We start from the raw sequence: 17,736 nt of genomic DNA, 5'->3' as shown, positions 1-17,736 counted from the left end.
ATCACACCTAGGTGAGGCATTAACTGAAGACATTTTGTAAAAATATTTATTTGGGACTAGATTCCCTTCAAAAAACTCCAGTTGCTACTTGTTCCTCTAAATTCTGTGATTTTTGTAGGAGTCATTTTCCTGAATATGCTAAGTTGTCCGAATTACGCGTTTATCAGGCAAGTACATGTGAACCTAATAGAGTTAAGTATAAAATACATACTCTAACAATTTGAACTATGTCTAGTGAGAGTTTTCTTGGACTTCCTTAGTGTAGCCTAGTACCACAGTATATACAGTAGAATTGCTAATGGATTAATGTGGCTTTAATGAAACTATAAAATACAATACCCCCATACCTTATGTCCTACCTTTTGATAAATGTAAGTTAGAATGATAGCTGTTACTGGGTTCCCTCTTCAAAAGTAGAAGCCAAGACTTATAAAGGTTTCCTCAGGCTAGCATAAAATATGCCAGGGTAAGAAACCACCAAGATGGAAGGGGAATACTTCTTTCCCCATTTTTCTGACCCTCCCTGCCAAGGAATTTCATTGAATCTTGGTTTCTCAATGACTAGACATGAGAGAGGTTGGGAGTTCACAGATTAGCTAACTCACAGCACTAAGCCACATTCTTAAGTGTGTCCTTATTCAACACTGAAGTTGAGATCTCGGTTCTCCATCTGTTGACTCTTGTTCTGTTTCTAGTTGATTCAGACCTGAGGCGGAGAGAAGTGAACTGTTTGTTGGGCCTGGCAAGGACACTGAGTGGAAGAACAGTGGCTGTGGGCTGTGTTGTAAACACTGCATATTTACAGGATATTAGCGATGCCTTACATGCTGTCACAGATCAGTTTCCCTGGGAAGCAGACTCTGAGATAGAAATTTGTGTGCCAGAAGTTCGATGGGAGAGCTTTCAAAATGCCTGTGTGACGAACGAAGGCAGCAGAGGGAGAACTTGAACTGTGATGCAATCATCACAGAGGTGTCAGACAATCCTACAGGAACCCTCAAGCTAGGTGAGCCCTTCAGCATTGTCCTAACAGGAGGGAGAGGGGTCCAGGCCTTTATAAACCTACATTAACCAGTTGTCATATGTGGATGAACCCAAAAGAATGCATGACCTTGGGAGAGGTGCCATCTTCAACTTGAGAATGAGACCTGGAGAGATTCTCATCTGAGAGCTGTCTGCTCCCAACACCCATCAGCTGGGCAGCCCTAGAGGGCAGCCCAGCACGGCACCCACTACACATGCTGATGTCTGTCAGTGAGATATGCACTTGAGAATGAATGTATGTACTTGAGTATATGTTAGACATAGCTCTCTGTACCAGATAACATAAACCAGGGTAGCCTTTGAGTTTTAAGCATGGACAATTTCAAGAAACTAGGGGAATTCTACTTCTTTAATAATCATTTAGGAGTCATCACTTCCCAAAAGCCTTCTCAGAATTCATTTTTCCATCCAGCTCACCACCCTGTAGATGCCCCTCTCTGGCACTCACATCATACATTGTACTTCTTGCTATTAATGTTCTACAACATGGCCTTTTCTGTGTGTGTCTGTATCCTTCAGTGTATCTGTCTCTCCCACCTGAGCATGAGTTCTTGAAGGTTCTGGCCTATTGATCTGTGTGTGCCTGAGCCTGGTTCAGCAGCCAGCACTTGGTAGACCCTTGATAAATCTTGGGGGAATACACACCCCAGCTGTGGCTGCCCTGAATAGTGGACTACAGTGGTTGATGGCACATGTTAAATTGTGTCTTTGGTATGGGAGATGAGAAGTTGGCTGGGGACAGGAAGTTGACCGAGATTTTCCTATTAAGATCAGCCACTTCTGGTGATAGTAGCTTTGTCCAACCTCATCCACCCTGGGCACAGAAATACACTTTTATGAAAAGGCTTTTGCCCTTGAGCCTGTGGTAGTTGGCTCTTTTGGAGAACTGGGCTGGACCACCCAGAAGATTCATTTTACAATGACAAATGGCATATCCAAGTACCCTTAACCAAAGCAAGCTGAGTGACTTCCCCCTTTCATTGAGGACCTTGATTCCACTCTGGTGGAAAGAGAAGTTAAATTTGAGGAAACTTTGCCAAGAAAGGGTAGCCAAGGCAAGGGGGAAGAGTGAATTACTCCCTGAAGCCTGGAGGTGAGTGCTCCTCCCACCTTCAGGAGACATGCCTTTCTGCCAGCCACCAGAGAAGGAGCATAGGGGTGTGGCTTTTGGCTGTTTTTTTTATAACCTCCCAGGTTTTGTCTGCTTGTGGAAAATGAAAGGCTTAGTACCAGTGAATGACCAAATGTTATTTAGCCCATCTGTAGAATACCACACTCTCTACATCTAGAGTTTTTCCTCTTTCCAAATACATTTATCAATACAGATGTTAGTACTTTCTTTTTTAATATTTTCTAATTATATTTAACCAGTACTCTAAATATAATTCAACAGATGACTTTGCAGAAGTAGACTGTCGAAGTAACCTACATATTAAAAATTGACAGTAATAAAAATGGTAAAGAGTTTTAACCTTGATGTTTATTGTTATGGTTAGGAATGCAAGTAATGGATTTAATATCAGCAATGTAAATGTTTCATTTATAGTAATTCTTTTAATTTTGTTTTTGTTAATGTTTTATTTACATAAATCATAGATTTTTATGAAGTTAAGTCATTTTTACTTAAGGAAAATTTGCTTAAAATAATATAGATTTAAAATAGAAGGAAGCCATGAAAGCACAAATTTAGGAATTTGTAAATTTAGGAATTATTTCATAATTGGTCAGGCTAATATTATTACAGTTTTTGCAAAAGAAAAAATCAGTGTTTGCAAATCAGATTAATTGCTTCTGGAGAGCACAGTTATTCTAGCTGGGATATCATTATCACTTAAAGAAAAAAAAAAAAAAAAAACAGTATTGTAGAACTGGAATTCAAACTGTTCCACGAAGGCCTAATGGGCTCTTGGCTTGCCTGCTTTTCTGCTTTTCTTTTTTTAAATCTGGCTTTTAGGAAAGTAACTTTATTCTGTTCACAGTCACATGCCCTCCACATCAACAGGATTTATGTCTTCCTCTCCCAATGATTTCCAAGATTCATCTTTTAAATTGCCTTGAAATAGTCTGAGTGTGGGGCTGTCATTAAGTGTGTGTTGTTTAAATTTAAGTGGAAGGAGGTATATTTTTAGTCTGTACATTTGGGGGCAACAGTGACTTACAAATGATTTTGAGGCTTAAGACTGAGCATTTGAAAATGCAACGTTGTTTTCAGTTTAGCAAATTTTAGTGGCTATGGAGCAACTCCAGATTGTGATGAAGAGAATTATAATGAAGAGGACTGACTTAATTGGTGTTATAACAGCAATGTACCTTGGGACTTACTGCTTTAGATTAAGTATAAACTGCTACAGCTATTTAGCACAGCTGGAAATGCTGAGAAAAACTCATTAGATGTGCTTGAGACAGCTGTCATCGAAGGTTTGGTGTGGTTCTTGCAGTGAATGTTATTGCCCTATCTTTCTGATGACTGAATCACTACAACTGAATTAGCCATCATTTATGATTGATGTAAGCTATAAAGAGTCTGTCTTTATTTAAAGGACAAGAGAACAAAAGTATGAAGTAGTATTAATGATGTTGCTTTCAATTATATTAATAAGATTATAATTGTGAAGTTGTGGTTAATCTTAATATAGGATGGTTTAAAAATAAGGTGGAACCAAAATTCTGAAGTTTTGTTAGCCATGTATATTAAAAGCTTAAGGATAATAGAATGTGTAATTCCCAAATCAAAGAAGGAAAAATATAATACAAAGAGGAAAGACACCGGGGAAAGCAAGATAAATAAAAAGTTCAAAATTTAAAATGTGGAAGCCAGTACCTCAGCAATAAAAATTAATGGATATGGAATACAGATTTTTAGATTGGATTTTAAAGACTAGATGTGTTCAAATTGTGTTCATTTGCAAGAGACTTGTTTAAGACATAATGATAGATTTTTGCTTCTGGACATGATGATATAACTGGTACCAGACTGGTCCTCCTGCTGTACACAGCTAGGAAACTATGCAAAATAGACAAAGCAACTGTTTTCAGATATTGATCAATAGGCTGCCCCAGACTGATCCAGGAAAGAGGTAAATCCTACAGTTGCCCCAGCTTTCTGCCTGGAGTTATTTTTTGGCCTCTGGCACAAGGAGGAGGAGCTCAGAGTATTGTAGTCTCACTGAGCTAAGGATCCAAAGATTGGAAATCAGGGAGACTGAAGCCACTGGAATTTGCAGGGCAGAGTAACAAAAGGAGGGAACTGCCCACGAAGAGTTTCAGGTATCTGCCTTGGAATCCCCTCATGTTTTCGGCTGACTGTTAAGCAGTGTGTACGCTGACTGAGACTTTATGATTCAAGCTAAGAACTACTAGGGGGCTGTAAGCTGACAACTCCCAAAGGTTTAAAACAGCTGGGAGACGTTCACATTCTGACAAGTCAGAGGGGAAAGACTTTGTGAACACACAGGGTATTCAGTTAGACCTCAGAGAAACCATGCCTTAGCAGTGGGGCTGTATACCTTACCCAACAAACCTTTGAAAACAAGTCTTGAATGGATCAAGCTGATCCGCCAGCAAATTAACTGCCGCAAAATGTTTTACAGGCAGACCAAAAAATAAAAGAAATCCAGACAACATTCAAAAGTCCAGAATCCAGTTAAAAAATAAATAAAGTTATTAAAAAAGAAGCAAAAAAAATGTGACTGATAGCCAAGAGGAAAAATAGTCAATAGAAACAGATCCAGAAATAACAGAGAGTAGAATTAACATATAAGGACTTATAAAAAGCTATCATAAAAAAATACTTTTTAGAGATCTTTACAAAGATCTCATATAAAGATTTCATATAATGAACAAAGAAATAGAAAATATAAAAATGAACCACATACTCTTCTAGAGATAAAAAATAAAACTCTGAGATGAAAAATTATCTGTTTGTAGCAGTTTAGATGCTATAAAAGAAAATGCAGAAGTTGAAGACAGGACAATCAAAACTAAACCACAAAGAGAAATAAAACAAAAATGGACACATTTCATTGACCTGTGGAGCAGTACCAAGTTATGTAACAGTATGTATTTGAAGTTCTAGAATAGGGGTGAGAGGACAAAAAATATATACATGAGAAACAAATGGCCAAAAATGTTACAAATTTGATAAAATACAGAAATCAACAGATTCAGGAAGCTCAATTAATCTCAAGCAGGGTACTACATCAAAGCCCGTTACAGAATAATCAATGTTCAGAAAGCCAAAGATAACAAAATACTAAAAGCAGCCAAAGGAGAAAACACATATTGCATATAGGGAAACAAAGATAAGAAATGACACCAACTTCCCAGTGGAAACAGTGCAAGTCAGAAAACAGTGGAAAGATGCCTTCTTAATGAGGTTTACCTTGATTGCCATATTTAAAACTACAGCCTTGGCTGGGCACAGTGGCACTTTGGGAGGCCAAGGTGGGTGGATCACCTTGAGGTCAGAAGTTCAAGACCACACTGACCAACATGGTGAAACTCCGTCTCTACTAAAAATACAAAAATTAGCTGAGCATGGTGGTAGGCGTCTGTAATCCCAGCTACTCGGGAAGCTGAAGCAGGAGAATTGCTGGAACCCAGGAGGCAGAGATTGCAGGTTAGAGTGCCATTGCACTCCAGCCTGGGCTACAAGGTGAAACTCCGTCTCAAAAAAAAAAAAAAAAAAGAAACTACAGACCGACCAACATATCCTGTCTCCCTTACTCAGACCTGTTCATGTTTTCCATGGCATTTATCATAATATACTAAATAATTCCATATTTATGTGTTCCTCTCCCTTAATAGATGTAACATTTTTTCTTGATTTGTTTACTGATGTATCTTTAACACCTAGAAAAATGTCTTGCACAAAATAGCTACTTAGCAAGTGTTTATTGAAGGAGCAAATGAAAGAATAACAGCTATTAGTCAGGGTTTACTAGAGAAAAGAGCTAATAGGATGTGTGTATGTGTGTATATATATACATAGAGAGGATTTGTTTAAGGAATTGACTCATGTGATTGTGGAGCCTTGGCAAGTCCTAACCCTGCAGGGCAGGCCCACAGGCTGGAGACTCAAGGAAGAGTTATAGTTGAGTCCAGAGGCAGTTGGCTGGCTGAATCCCTCCTGTTCAGCAGAGGTCAGTGTTCTGTTAAGGCCATCAACTGATTGGATGAGTCCCACCCACATTATGGAGGGTGATCCGCTTTACTCTAAGTGTGCTCATTTAAATGTAATCTTATCTTAAAAAAAAAAAAAAAAAAAACTTCACAAACATCTAAACTAACATCCAAATATCTGGGCACTATGGCCTAGCCAGATTGACATATAAAATTAACCCTCATAATAAGGATATGGAAGAACAGGAACTCTCATGCAGTACTGCTAAGTAAGAGTGTAAGTTGGTACAACCACTTTGGAGAATAATTTGGCAACATCTCATAAAGTTGAATATGTGCATGTCCTACCACTGAGCAATTTTACTTCTAGTTATATACACTGGGAAGCATTTTAGGTCACAAACATGTTCAAGAAATTTTCTAAAGAAGTATGTAATAGTAAGAAAACAAATAATATAGATGTTTATGGGTAGGATGATGGATCAACTAATGTTGGTATATTTCTGGATTGTAATACTATACAGCAGTTAAAATGAATGAACTAGATTTACATGTATCAACATGGACTAATTATAAAACTTATATTGAATGAAAAAAATTAGTTGCAAAAGAATATGTATAGTTTGATACCACATTTTTTGTCAACTCAAAACAATAATACATTGTTTGTATTAGATTTTTTTATCAGGATTCTTTTTGCTACCTAACATTCTGCTGTTTATACTAACAAGGAAAGTCTCTGCGCCTAAGCCGTTCATTTCTGAGATCTTGCAGTAGAAGGGACTAAAAATATGCATAAGCAGTTGTTCGGTAGAAACTTGTCAATGTGACCAGTGTGGACCATAGTGAATTTCTTGCATCCATACCCATTTTACTAATTCTTTTTTTTTTTTTTTTTGAGATGGAGTCTCACTCTGTTGCCCAGGCTGGAGTGCAGTGGCACCGTGTCAGCTCACTGCAACCTCTGTCTCCTGGGTTCAAGCAGTTCTCCTGCCTCAGTCTCCTGAGTAGCTGGGATTACAGGCGCCTACCACCACGCCTGGCTAATTTTTATATTTTTAGTAGAGACAGGGTTTCACCATGTTGGCCAGGCTGGTCTTGAACTCCTGACCTCAGGTGATCCACCCCTACTTGGCCTCCCAAAGTGCTGGGATTACAGGCGTGAACCACCGCGCCTGGCCCCATTTTGCTAATTTTTATTGAGAACAACAAACTTTAAATTATGCAACCCATGAGGAAACTTTAAAGTCAAGGATATTGTATTCGAAATGATGGATTTCACATATTTTCAGTTTAAAGAATAGACTAGAAATTAAAATAAAAATTACATTGAAGTTATGACATTCAGTTACCTCTACTGATATTTTCAACTAAAATAATTCACTGTGTTTTGTTAAACTATGATTATGGGTGAAATAAGATAAAATTGATGTTCATCTTTTTATTCAGATAACTTTCTTATCAGATCATGAGTTTGGGGCAGAGACACTGCCTTTGAAAATTAACCTTAATTTTTTAACTTAATATTCAATAATGTTCTCACAAAAATAAATTCTAATTAGCCCCCTGCACTATTTTTTTTTTCTTTTTTAGTTATCTGATGATGGCCGCTATGTCTTGTTATCAATAAGGGAAGGATGTGATCCAGTAAACCGACTCTGGTACTGTGACCTACAGCAGGAATCCAGTGGCATCGCGGGTGAGTTATTTTTTCAGACACAGATAGTTATTCCAAGAAACTTCATTTAAAAAGTATTATTTTGGTCTATTAATTGATTTCCCAAGACCCTCTTCCATTCTACCACATCATGTCAGTTCATCTGATTTTTTTTCTTTTAGTACTATTCCATAAAATGAAGGAAAATGGAATGAAACTGTTGGCTTTAGCATTTTCTCTGTCGATTGAGATTAGCCATACTTTCTGCACATAGTGTGAAAATATCCCATGAGTATTGCACATGAAGAGCGTGAAGGAGAAGCTGACCCTTTTGGTCTGTAACTATTTAGATTTAATGGTGCAGCCAGGCATAGTGGCATCATACCTGCAATCCTAGGGGCTCAGGAGGCTAAGGCAGGAAGACAGCTTGGGGCCAGGAGTTGGAGACCAGCCTGGGCAACATAGCCAGACCCTGTCTTTAAAATAAACAAAAAAGGCATAATGTTACAAACTGTCACAGGCAAGGGTTATTAGACCAATGGGAATTGGCTAGATTAACGTAGTAAGTAGAGTGGCCCTCAGTACTTAGGAAAAGAACAGCCTGTGTTTGCTTGCCAAAGCCTTACATATCATGATAAGCATAGAACCAGCCAGTTACAAATTCTGGAGATGGTTTATTTTAAATGTTGTTCTCTTCCACCATCTCTGTCATACCAGCACTATCATCAAGCACAAAAACTTTTCAGCTGCACAATTTACTATGCTGAAAATTCCCAGACCCAGAAATCCTATCAGACGTACTGGCACCCCGATAAGGACAGACACTAAGCTAATTACGTTATCTTCTAGTTAATGCAAAATAAATAATATTTTAGAGAGGGTTGACCTAGATTTTCAAAATACTAAGTGCATTTCTGTAATAATGTATTTACCTCATTATTAGTTTCTAATAATGTGTTATTAGATTACATTGTGTTACATTGTAACATTGTGTTACATTGTGATATGAAAATATTTGTCTGATTGAGCATTGCATCATTTTTAAACTTCTCTGAGCAAGATCTGCATCCTAACATTAGATACTACAGAGCACCATTCACACACATATACCAGGGTGAAGTCAGCAACTTTTTTCCTAGAGTTAAATATATATCCATTTAATAAAACTGAGTATTTTTTTCTATTAAGAAAAAGAGATACATCCATCTTGGTGTCAAGAAACCAGCATCGGCCACATCAGTGTTTGCATTCTCTGTCAGGGCAAACCACCATCCAGGAATTGTTCGCTTGAGTTGCAAGCATAGGTCTTCATAGAACTGAGCAAACCTTTTAAGATTGAGCCTGAATGAATCGGTGACATCAGACATTATGGTGCTGTTATCCTGCACACATGTTCTAAATATGGAGAATAAAATTCTGTCCACATATTTATATACCAGACTGCTATTGCTATATCCACTTTAATAAGGCATAATAATATTTTGAGTGAAACTTTCAAGTGCTGGCAAAACTCATGGAAACCCTCTTTGTTTTCCCCTAAACTCTCGGTCCTTATCTTTCCCCTGCAACCCAGTTATTTTATTATTGCAGCGTTAGCATTTACAGAAGACAGTACTCAAGAGATTGGGATTCCAAAAGGAAGACAGTACAGAGGTGCACTAGGCTCTCAAAAACCAAATTCTAGATGGTGTAGCTAAGAATGAATATGAAGAAGAATAAAGGGGAGCATCTAAGAAACTCTTAATGGCCATGATCCATTCAGAGCTCCAGGGAAGCCTCAGCTCTGCTCTTAAGGCCTTCCAACTGATTGAGTCAGGCCCACTCAGATTATCCAGGATAATCTCTCTTCATTAAAGTCAATGGATTATGGGCCTTAATCCCATCTACAAAATACTTTCACAGCGACACCTGTATTTGTGTTTGATTGATTAACGAGGAACACTAGCCTAGCCAAGTTGATAGCAAAAAGACCATCACAGTGAGCTCATGGAACAAACAAGTCCAATGGTACTAACTTGATCTGTCAGTGTTAGGGCTCCACTGGTGCATTTGGCAAAGTATGTCATATCCTGTGGACCAGAAAGCAGAATATGAAGAGAATAACATAGGATAGGTGGATTTGAAGCTGTTGAGCTGCATACTGATGAAATGGATCGGCATTCTCCAGTGGTAGCTTCTAGGTTCCAGGTGTAGCACTGAGCCCGTTATCTTTTTTCTGATTATTGCTTTGCTCGCATTACGTTTGTGAATAACATAAACTTCAGAGTAATTCTTTTGAATGGCGGCCCTGGGATTCTGAAAGTTCTCAACAATTGCAGTTATTCACCATGTGGATATCAGTTTTCATTCTTAGGTTCAAAAATCAATTGTGCAGGACAGGATTAGAGAACTCTTGTTTGTTTGCTTTTTAATTGATCACTGGTTTCATTTTGAATTGATGATTGTGACTATTTAGAGAAACAAGTATTGTGTGTGATTGTTTTACTATTGAAAAGATTAAGTAAATTTAGTCTATAAAAGGGGAGACATAGCAGATTGAGATAGGGATCATTAAATTAAGAAAAAAAATGGTTCCTGTTAATTACAGTTGGATATATTGGGATAATAACCATAGCCTTTCAAATCAGATTTGAATTTTAATCTCAGCTCCGCCACTAAATAACTGGTTACCCTGTTAAAGTTTTTTTTTTCTCTCCCTTAATATTTCCATGTCTGCAAATAAGGAAATAATATCTACTTCATAGGGAATTGTGAGGAATAATGAAAATGCAAAGAAAAGGACTTAGCAGGGTTTCTGGCATGCAGTGAGTTCTCAAATATTCCTTCTTTTTTTCTTTGTTTCTTGACTGAAAGAGGAATATTTAGAATCACCGTACTTTAGTTTTAGGTAGCTTAGAAAACTAGATTGAGGACACCAAAAAAACAAAAAACAACAACAACAAAAAAAAAAGGTCTATCTTCAGATTCAAAGCTGCTCTAAATACAGATTTTCAAATTAACTTGTTTTCTGCAAAGCCAGATGCATAATCACAAAAGAGGAGACTGTGAGGGAACATGTCTAATTGTACAGGTTGGTAATTGAAAATTCAGGGGTCTATATGCCCGGTTGATAACCATAATTAACTCCTAGGATCTTTTTTGCTTTTTTTTTTTTTTTTTTACCTGCTTCCCCAATTTTGTTATCCTCTTTACACTAAAAATAGAATAATTAACATTTAACTTAAATGCTAAATGCACTAGTTAACTTGAATGTTAGATGACTTAGACCTGAACCAACTGGTACCTGAAAACTCAATCCATGTTGTGAAACCTCAAATTTTGTATTACTAAAATCTGTACCTCTTTTGATATCTTAAAGCATCTCTGCTAGGATTTTAAGCTGTTTTCCCTTAAAGCTGGGGAAATCATCAGCATTTTTGTATAAATTAATTATTTATATATTTAGGATACCATTCAATTGTCTTTTTTGAGGACTAAAGAATTTCACTTGGGTGGCTCATGTCACATTGCCGTCATCTGTGTCTCCCAAGAAAACCTGCCCATGTGCATTTTGAAATGAGAGCACAAAAAGCCCCCCAAAAAAGGCCAATGGCAATTTAATATCTTTTAAAAAGCACATAGGGAGAAAAAACTAAATTAGCAGGATAGAAAATATCTTAGCAACTTGAAAGTTAAATGCGATCTGTGTGAATTAAAACTGGATTCATTTTGTCAAATAACTGTGGACTTCTGTTCTTTTGCTGCCTTATGGGAGTGCTGTCTCTGTTGTTCTCTGCCTCTCTTTGGAGAACCTCATTTCTGCCATTTACATTTGCAGTATTTTCACTTAAGAATATGAACACATTTGTTGCAAGCTGTGGATCACATCCTTTACTCAGTAACTGCAGTTGAGGCTGGCAGTTGCTCCTTACCTTTTCTGAACAGGTAATTTCCATGACTCACCTCATGCATCACTGTATAGAAATGGAAGTAGGCCTGTCTTCTAGGCTTTAGAAGCTTATATATAATAATTTTTCAGCTCTTCAGAACAGCTAAGCAGATCGTCTCCAAAGAGTCATATCCTCTTCTCCACTGGCTTACCGGCGAAATGTGTGGAGTTACTACCTTCTTGCTTTGGGAGAAGAGAGGTCCCTGTCAGGGGCTACCAGGCTTCCTTGTAGTTTTTTTTTTTTTTTTTTTTTTTTTGAGACACAGTCTCGCGCTGTCACCCAGGCTGGAGTGCAGTGGCATGATCTCAGTTCACTGCAACCTCCACCTCCCAAGTTCAAGCAATTCTCCTTCCTCAGCTTCCCAAGTAGCTGGGACTACAGGCGCACACCACCGTACCTGGCTAGTTTTTGTATTTTTCATAGAGATAGGGTTTCACCATGTTGGCCAGGCTAGTGTCGATCTCCTGACCTCGTGATCCACCTGCCTCGGCCTCCCAGAGTGTTGGGATTACAGGCTTGAGCCACTGCACCTGGCCTTCCTTGTACTTTTGATAGATATCTTTCTCTCCAGAGTTGCCCCTTCTCCTCCTTTCCCCCATTCTGATTTCCATTTCTCTCCATACAAAAGCACTTTGTGTGAGGATCCGTGAGCTGCATGAGATGAGAGATGTTGCCTGTCTTGTTCCCCATGGAGTTGCCAGCGCCTAAAGCAGTCCCTATTGGACTCACAGCAGGTGTGTACCAGCTTGTCTCAAATGACGTGTCCCTTTAGGGATCCTTGTGCTCAGGTGGCCTTGCTTGATAAGCCGCCCTCCCTCTGTAACTGTTACTGCCTTCTGAGCATTTTGAATCTTTATCCCTGTGGCTTCCTAAATTTTTTTTCATTAAATTTTTGTTCTTTATTAAGCCCTGAGAATGATGAGTTCTTTTTTTCATTCCTGTATATTGTGTGAGCAGAAGATTTTTGCTTCTCTTATTCTGTTGCTTGTTTAACATCAAAAGTGAAGAAGTATCAAGGTAACATTAAAGACACCAGGCTAGCATGACGTTTTTTAGTTCTGGAGTAGAAAAGACAGCTGAGTCTTGACTCCTGTGATCCTTGATGTGATTCAGGCCCACAGATTTGTTGAAATTAATTATCCTGAACCTTACAAGAAAATAATTTGTCTGGATTTTCTTATATTTTCTATACCTTTCTAATCAATATTATTTCTTTTGAAGTATGTATATACTTTGTTTCCTAAGTTTGCTATAACCCTATTGTATTTATTTACTTTATTTAAATATAAAATAGAGATGGAGTCTCACTATATTGCCCAGGCTGGTTTTGAACACGTGGGCTCAAGCAGTCCTCTTGCCTCAGCCTCCCAAAGTGCTGGGATTACAGGTGTGAGCCACTGTGTCTGGCCTTATTTTGAATATATAAAAAGTTGCCTTATATACTTTAGTTACATAGACAAAATTCAGAATAAATTTTTGAATATTTTCTGCAGTATGGGTAAGTATCAGGGCTCAGAGCTGTCTCTTTTCTCTCAAGTATGTGGACTTGAAAAATTTACATGAAAACTTAAGTTTCTGCCTTAAAAATATAAATACATTTAACTCAGGGATATATTTCTAAATAATTTTATTAGAAAAGCAGAAGATACTAATAACTTCTTTAAAATTTAACTTTGGTTACTTTTGTTGTCTACATTATAAACAGCTGTATGTAAGGTTCAGTTTAAAATGTAGGAGTACCTAAATCATATATTTAGTTATGAATTAGACATGCATTAGTGTCCTACCCTGTGCCAGGCACTGTGTTGGGCACTTGTAATGACACGTGGTAGCCCCTGCCCTTCAAGTGCTCCCCATCTGCTGGATGGTAAGATGTGGATATCATCAGTTCGAGGGAGTGTCTGACGGGCTGTGGCCCAGCGCACAGATCCAGGCTCAGACTTCCTCTCTTCTGTTTTCTTTCTTTTTTTCATTTTCTTTTCTCTTTGGTTTTTTAATTTTCCAGTAGAAAGTCAGGTACTTTATTCCCTGCTTTATAGGATAATAGCAGCAAAAAAGGAGCTGACCATTAGTCCCTGTTCTGAATACATTTTTTTTTTCTGCACCTTCCACCTCCTGGGTTCAAGTGATTCTCCTGCCTCAGCCTCTCGAGTAGCTGGGATTATAGGTGCCTGCCACCACACCCAGCTAATTTTGTATTTTTAGTAGAGACGGGGTTTCACCATGTTGGCCAGGCTGGTCACGAACCCCTGACCTCAGGTGATCGTCTGCCTCAGCCTCCCAAAATGCTGGGATTACAGGCATGGGCCACTGCACCCGACCTACATTTAAAATTAATTATATCAGAGGTTTTTAATAGAATTCTTAAGAAGTGATTGTTAGGCAAAAAGAACCCTAAGTCTGAAATCTTTGTTGTTAGTAACTTAACAACCTCCTTCAATATAGGCATCCTTGAAACGGGTCTAGAGCGGTCTTTGCTCATGTCACAGCATTTTTGAGGAGTTTAGGGAGAAAAGGTGGTGACATGCTGATTTCTGTAAGGAAATATCAGCTTACCTGGGATTTGCCCAGACTTTCACTAACCTGTCTGTGCTTTTTCCTTTTTTTGCTAAAAGTTTGATTGTTTTAGATTGATAAAGTATTCAGTACCTACCATATTTTTATTTTAAGGCTTTCGTGTCATTAAAGAAAATTGGCTTTTTCCTGCATTAGGAATTAAATTTGCATTACATGCTAACACATAACCATAAAAGGAAATCTGGTATTTAGCAGACATGTAGATTGGTCATTTCACCATCTCTGACTAATGCAGCTCTTATTTTTAGGTAGCAGAGATGATATTGACTCTTTTGTTCTTGCCTGGCAAGGCTGGACATTCTTTGGGGGTAGAGTGGAAAAAGGGAGATAAACATTCGAGAAGCTTTAAGCAAAGGAGCTGTCCAAAGCTTAGCAAAGTCATCTGAGTGCTAAAAGCAAACCTCTCTGAGGAGGGCCTCAGAGAGAAGACAGGGAGTTGGTAGGAAATCTGTGTGTCAGAGTGGGAATGCGGAAAAACGAAAAAGAATTGGGACATCAAAAGACAGTATAAAAACAAGACCCAAAATAGGAAATTTGATATAAAAGACAAAATACTAGTGATAAAATAAGTATTTATACTAATTTTAAAACGTTCGGTTTACTTTTGTCACTTGAACACAGGGGTTATTTGGAATAATAGTTAATACTGTTTATGTAACACTTCCTGTGTGTCAGGTTCTGAGCTACAAATGTAGGCATCTCGTTCAGTCTTCTCAACAGCTTCCGAGGAGCGCGGATTATTATCCCCAGGAAACTGAGGCTGGTGAGGCCAACTAGCTTTCCTAATGCCATTTAAAGATTTGGATCCATGTCAGCTTAACTCCGAAGCCTGTGTTCTGTTACTCATGTGGCAGACTGAGACAGAAGGAAGTCATTCAGGACAACAGCAGCCCATGCTCCCTGCTGCCTCAGTGCCTGACCACTCCTTGCATTTGTTGTGGTGACATGTCCAGCCCTTAGAGTTTTTGTAAAGTGTAAAAGCACTTTAGCTGCCATTATTAGGGAGCTTGCACAGCATTTTCTATGAAACGTAGTTAATATAGTTTAGTTGATGATTTTTCAAAGTAATAAAAGTATGACTTTGCTCTAGGAAAAGCGTAAGATAATTTATTTTAAACTAATCTTCACTCAATAAATGAATCAGTCCCCACCAAGAAGCAGGCTTATAAAAAGTAATTTTAACATTTGAATGTAGAGAGGTTTGGGAATTGAAAATTCTTTTGGCTTCAGAGTGAATAATGCCACTTTATAGACAAAAGAACCTCAGAGAAGGTAGGCAAAAAGTGAAATGGTTAAAGAGTTAAATCATGTTTCTTTTTAAAAAGTAATTTTCCTGTTTTCCATTTAAATCAACAGTGTTCTAACTTGTGAGTAGCAAAAATGAATGAGCCCCATTGTTGAACTGAAATACCTTTTCTCTTGATTTATTTCTCTACAAAAGCCCTGTAGAACAAGGTTTCAGGAGAGCAAAAGAATTTCAAGAGCTCTCACTTAAAACATCCGGCCTTGTGAGGGCCTATACTTTGGACTATTTTTCCAATTTTATAGCTAGACTTTTGTGAATCCAGCCACATTCCTTATTCTGAATGAGCTTATGACTTGTAGTATGTATTTATGGCTAAGGTTATATGCTTCAGAATTTGGTGGCAGACAATAACGTACACCTTTCTGTTGTTGTTTGTTCATGGGAACTTGAATGATTTTTTTTTTTACTTTTTTTTAAATTGTACTTTTAAGTTCTAGGGTACATGTGCACAACGTGCAGGTTTGTTACATATCCATACATGTGCCATGTTGGTGTGCTGCACCCATTAACTCGTCATTTACATTAGGTGTATCTCCTAATGCTCTCCCTCCCCCCTCCCCCACCCCACGACAGGCCCCGGTGTGTGATGTTCCCCATCCTGTGTCCAAGTGTTCTCATTGTTCAGTTCCCACCTATGAGTGAGAACATGCAGTGTTTGGTTTTCTGTCTTTGCGATAGTTTGCTGAGAACGATGGTTTCCAGCTTCATCCATGCCCCTACAAAGGACATGAACTCATCCTTTTATTTATTTATTTATTTTTTATTTTTTGAGACCGAGTCTCAGTCTGTCTCCCAGGCTGGAGTGCAGTGGCGCGATCTCGGCTCACTGCAAGCTCCACCTCCCAGGTTCATGCCATTCTCCTGCCTAAGCCTCCTGAGTAGCTGGGACTACAGGCGCCCGCCACCATGCCTGGCTAATTTTTTTGTATTTTTTAGTGGAGATGGGGTTTCACCATCTTAGCCAGGATGGTCTCGATCTCCTGACCTCGTGATCTGCCTGCCTCGGCCTCCCAAAGTGCTGGGATTACAGGTGTGAGCCACCGTGCCCAGCCGAACTCATCCCTTTTTATGGCTGCATAGTATTCCATGGTGTATATGTGCCAGATTTTCTTAATCCAGTCTATCATTGATGGACATTTGTGTTGGTTCTAATTCTTTGCTATTGTGAATAGTGCCGCAATAAACATACGTGTGCATGTGTCTTTATAGCAGCATGATTTATAATCCTTTGGGTATATACCCAGTAATGGGATGGCTGGGTCAAATGGTATTTCTAGTTCCAGATCCTTGAGGAATCACCACACTGTCTTCCACAATGGTTGAACTAGTTTACAGTTGCACCAACAGTGTGAAAGTGTTCCTATTTCTCCACATCCTCTCTAGCACCTGTTGTTTCTTGACTTTTTAATGATTGCCATTCTAACTGGTGTGAGATGGAATCTCATTGTGGGTTTGATTTGCATTTCTCTGATGGCCAGTGATGATGAGCATTTTTTCATGTGTCTTTTGGCTGCATAAATGTCTTCTTTTGAGAAGTGTCTGTTCATATCCTTCGCCCACTTTTTAATGGGGTTGTTTGTTTTTTTATTGTAAATTTAAGTTCTTTGTAGATTCTGGATATTCGCCCTTTGTCAGATGGGTAGATTGTAAAAATTTTCTCCCATTCTGTAGGTTGCCTGTTCACTGTGATGGTAGTTTCTTTTGCTGTGCAGAAGCTCTTTAGTTTAATTAGATCCTGTTTGTCAATTTTGGATTTTGTTGCCATTGCTTTTGGTGTTTCAGTCATGAAGTCCTTGCCCATGCCTGCGTCCTGAATGGTATTGCCTAGGTTTTCTTCTAGGGTTTTTATGGTTTTAGGTCTAACATTTAGGTCTTTAATCCATCTTGAATTAATTTTTGTATAAGGTGTAAGGAAGGGATCCAGTTTCGGCTTTCTACATATGGCTAGCCAGTTTTCCCAGCACCATTTATTAAATAGGGAATCCTTTCCCCATTGCTTGTTTTTGTCAGCTTTGTCAAAGATCAGATGGTCGTAGATATGTGGTATTATGTCAGAGGGCTCTGTTCTGTTCCATTGGTCTATCTCTCTGTTTTGGTACCAG

At 38.4% G+C, this 17,736-nt stretch overlaps 1 protein-coding gene across 1 annotated transcript in view; it reads left to right on the top strand.

Annotated features, from left to right (window-relative positions):
• Nucleotides 1–17,736, top strand: part of PREP (prolyl endopeptidase) — a 121,714-nt gene that overhangs the window by 38,122 nt on the left and 65,856 nt on the right. Inside the window, exon 7 of the mRNA XM_024248748.3 lies at nt 7,759–7,864. Coding sequence (XP_024104516.1) covers nt 7,759–7,864 — 106 coding nt within the window. The remainder of the gene's footprint in view (nt 1–7,758; nt 7,865–17,736) is intronic.

This window comes from Pongo abelii, chromosome 5 (genome assembly GCF_028885655.2).
Source record: "Pongo abelii isolate AG06213 chromosome 5, NHGRI_mPonAbe1-v2.0_pri, whole genome shotgun sequence".
Taxonomy (NCBI): Eukaryota; Metazoa; Chordata; class Mammalia; order Primates; family Hominidae; genus Pongo; species Pongo abelii.
This window is presented reverse-complemented; position numbering and strand designations above follow the sequence as displayed.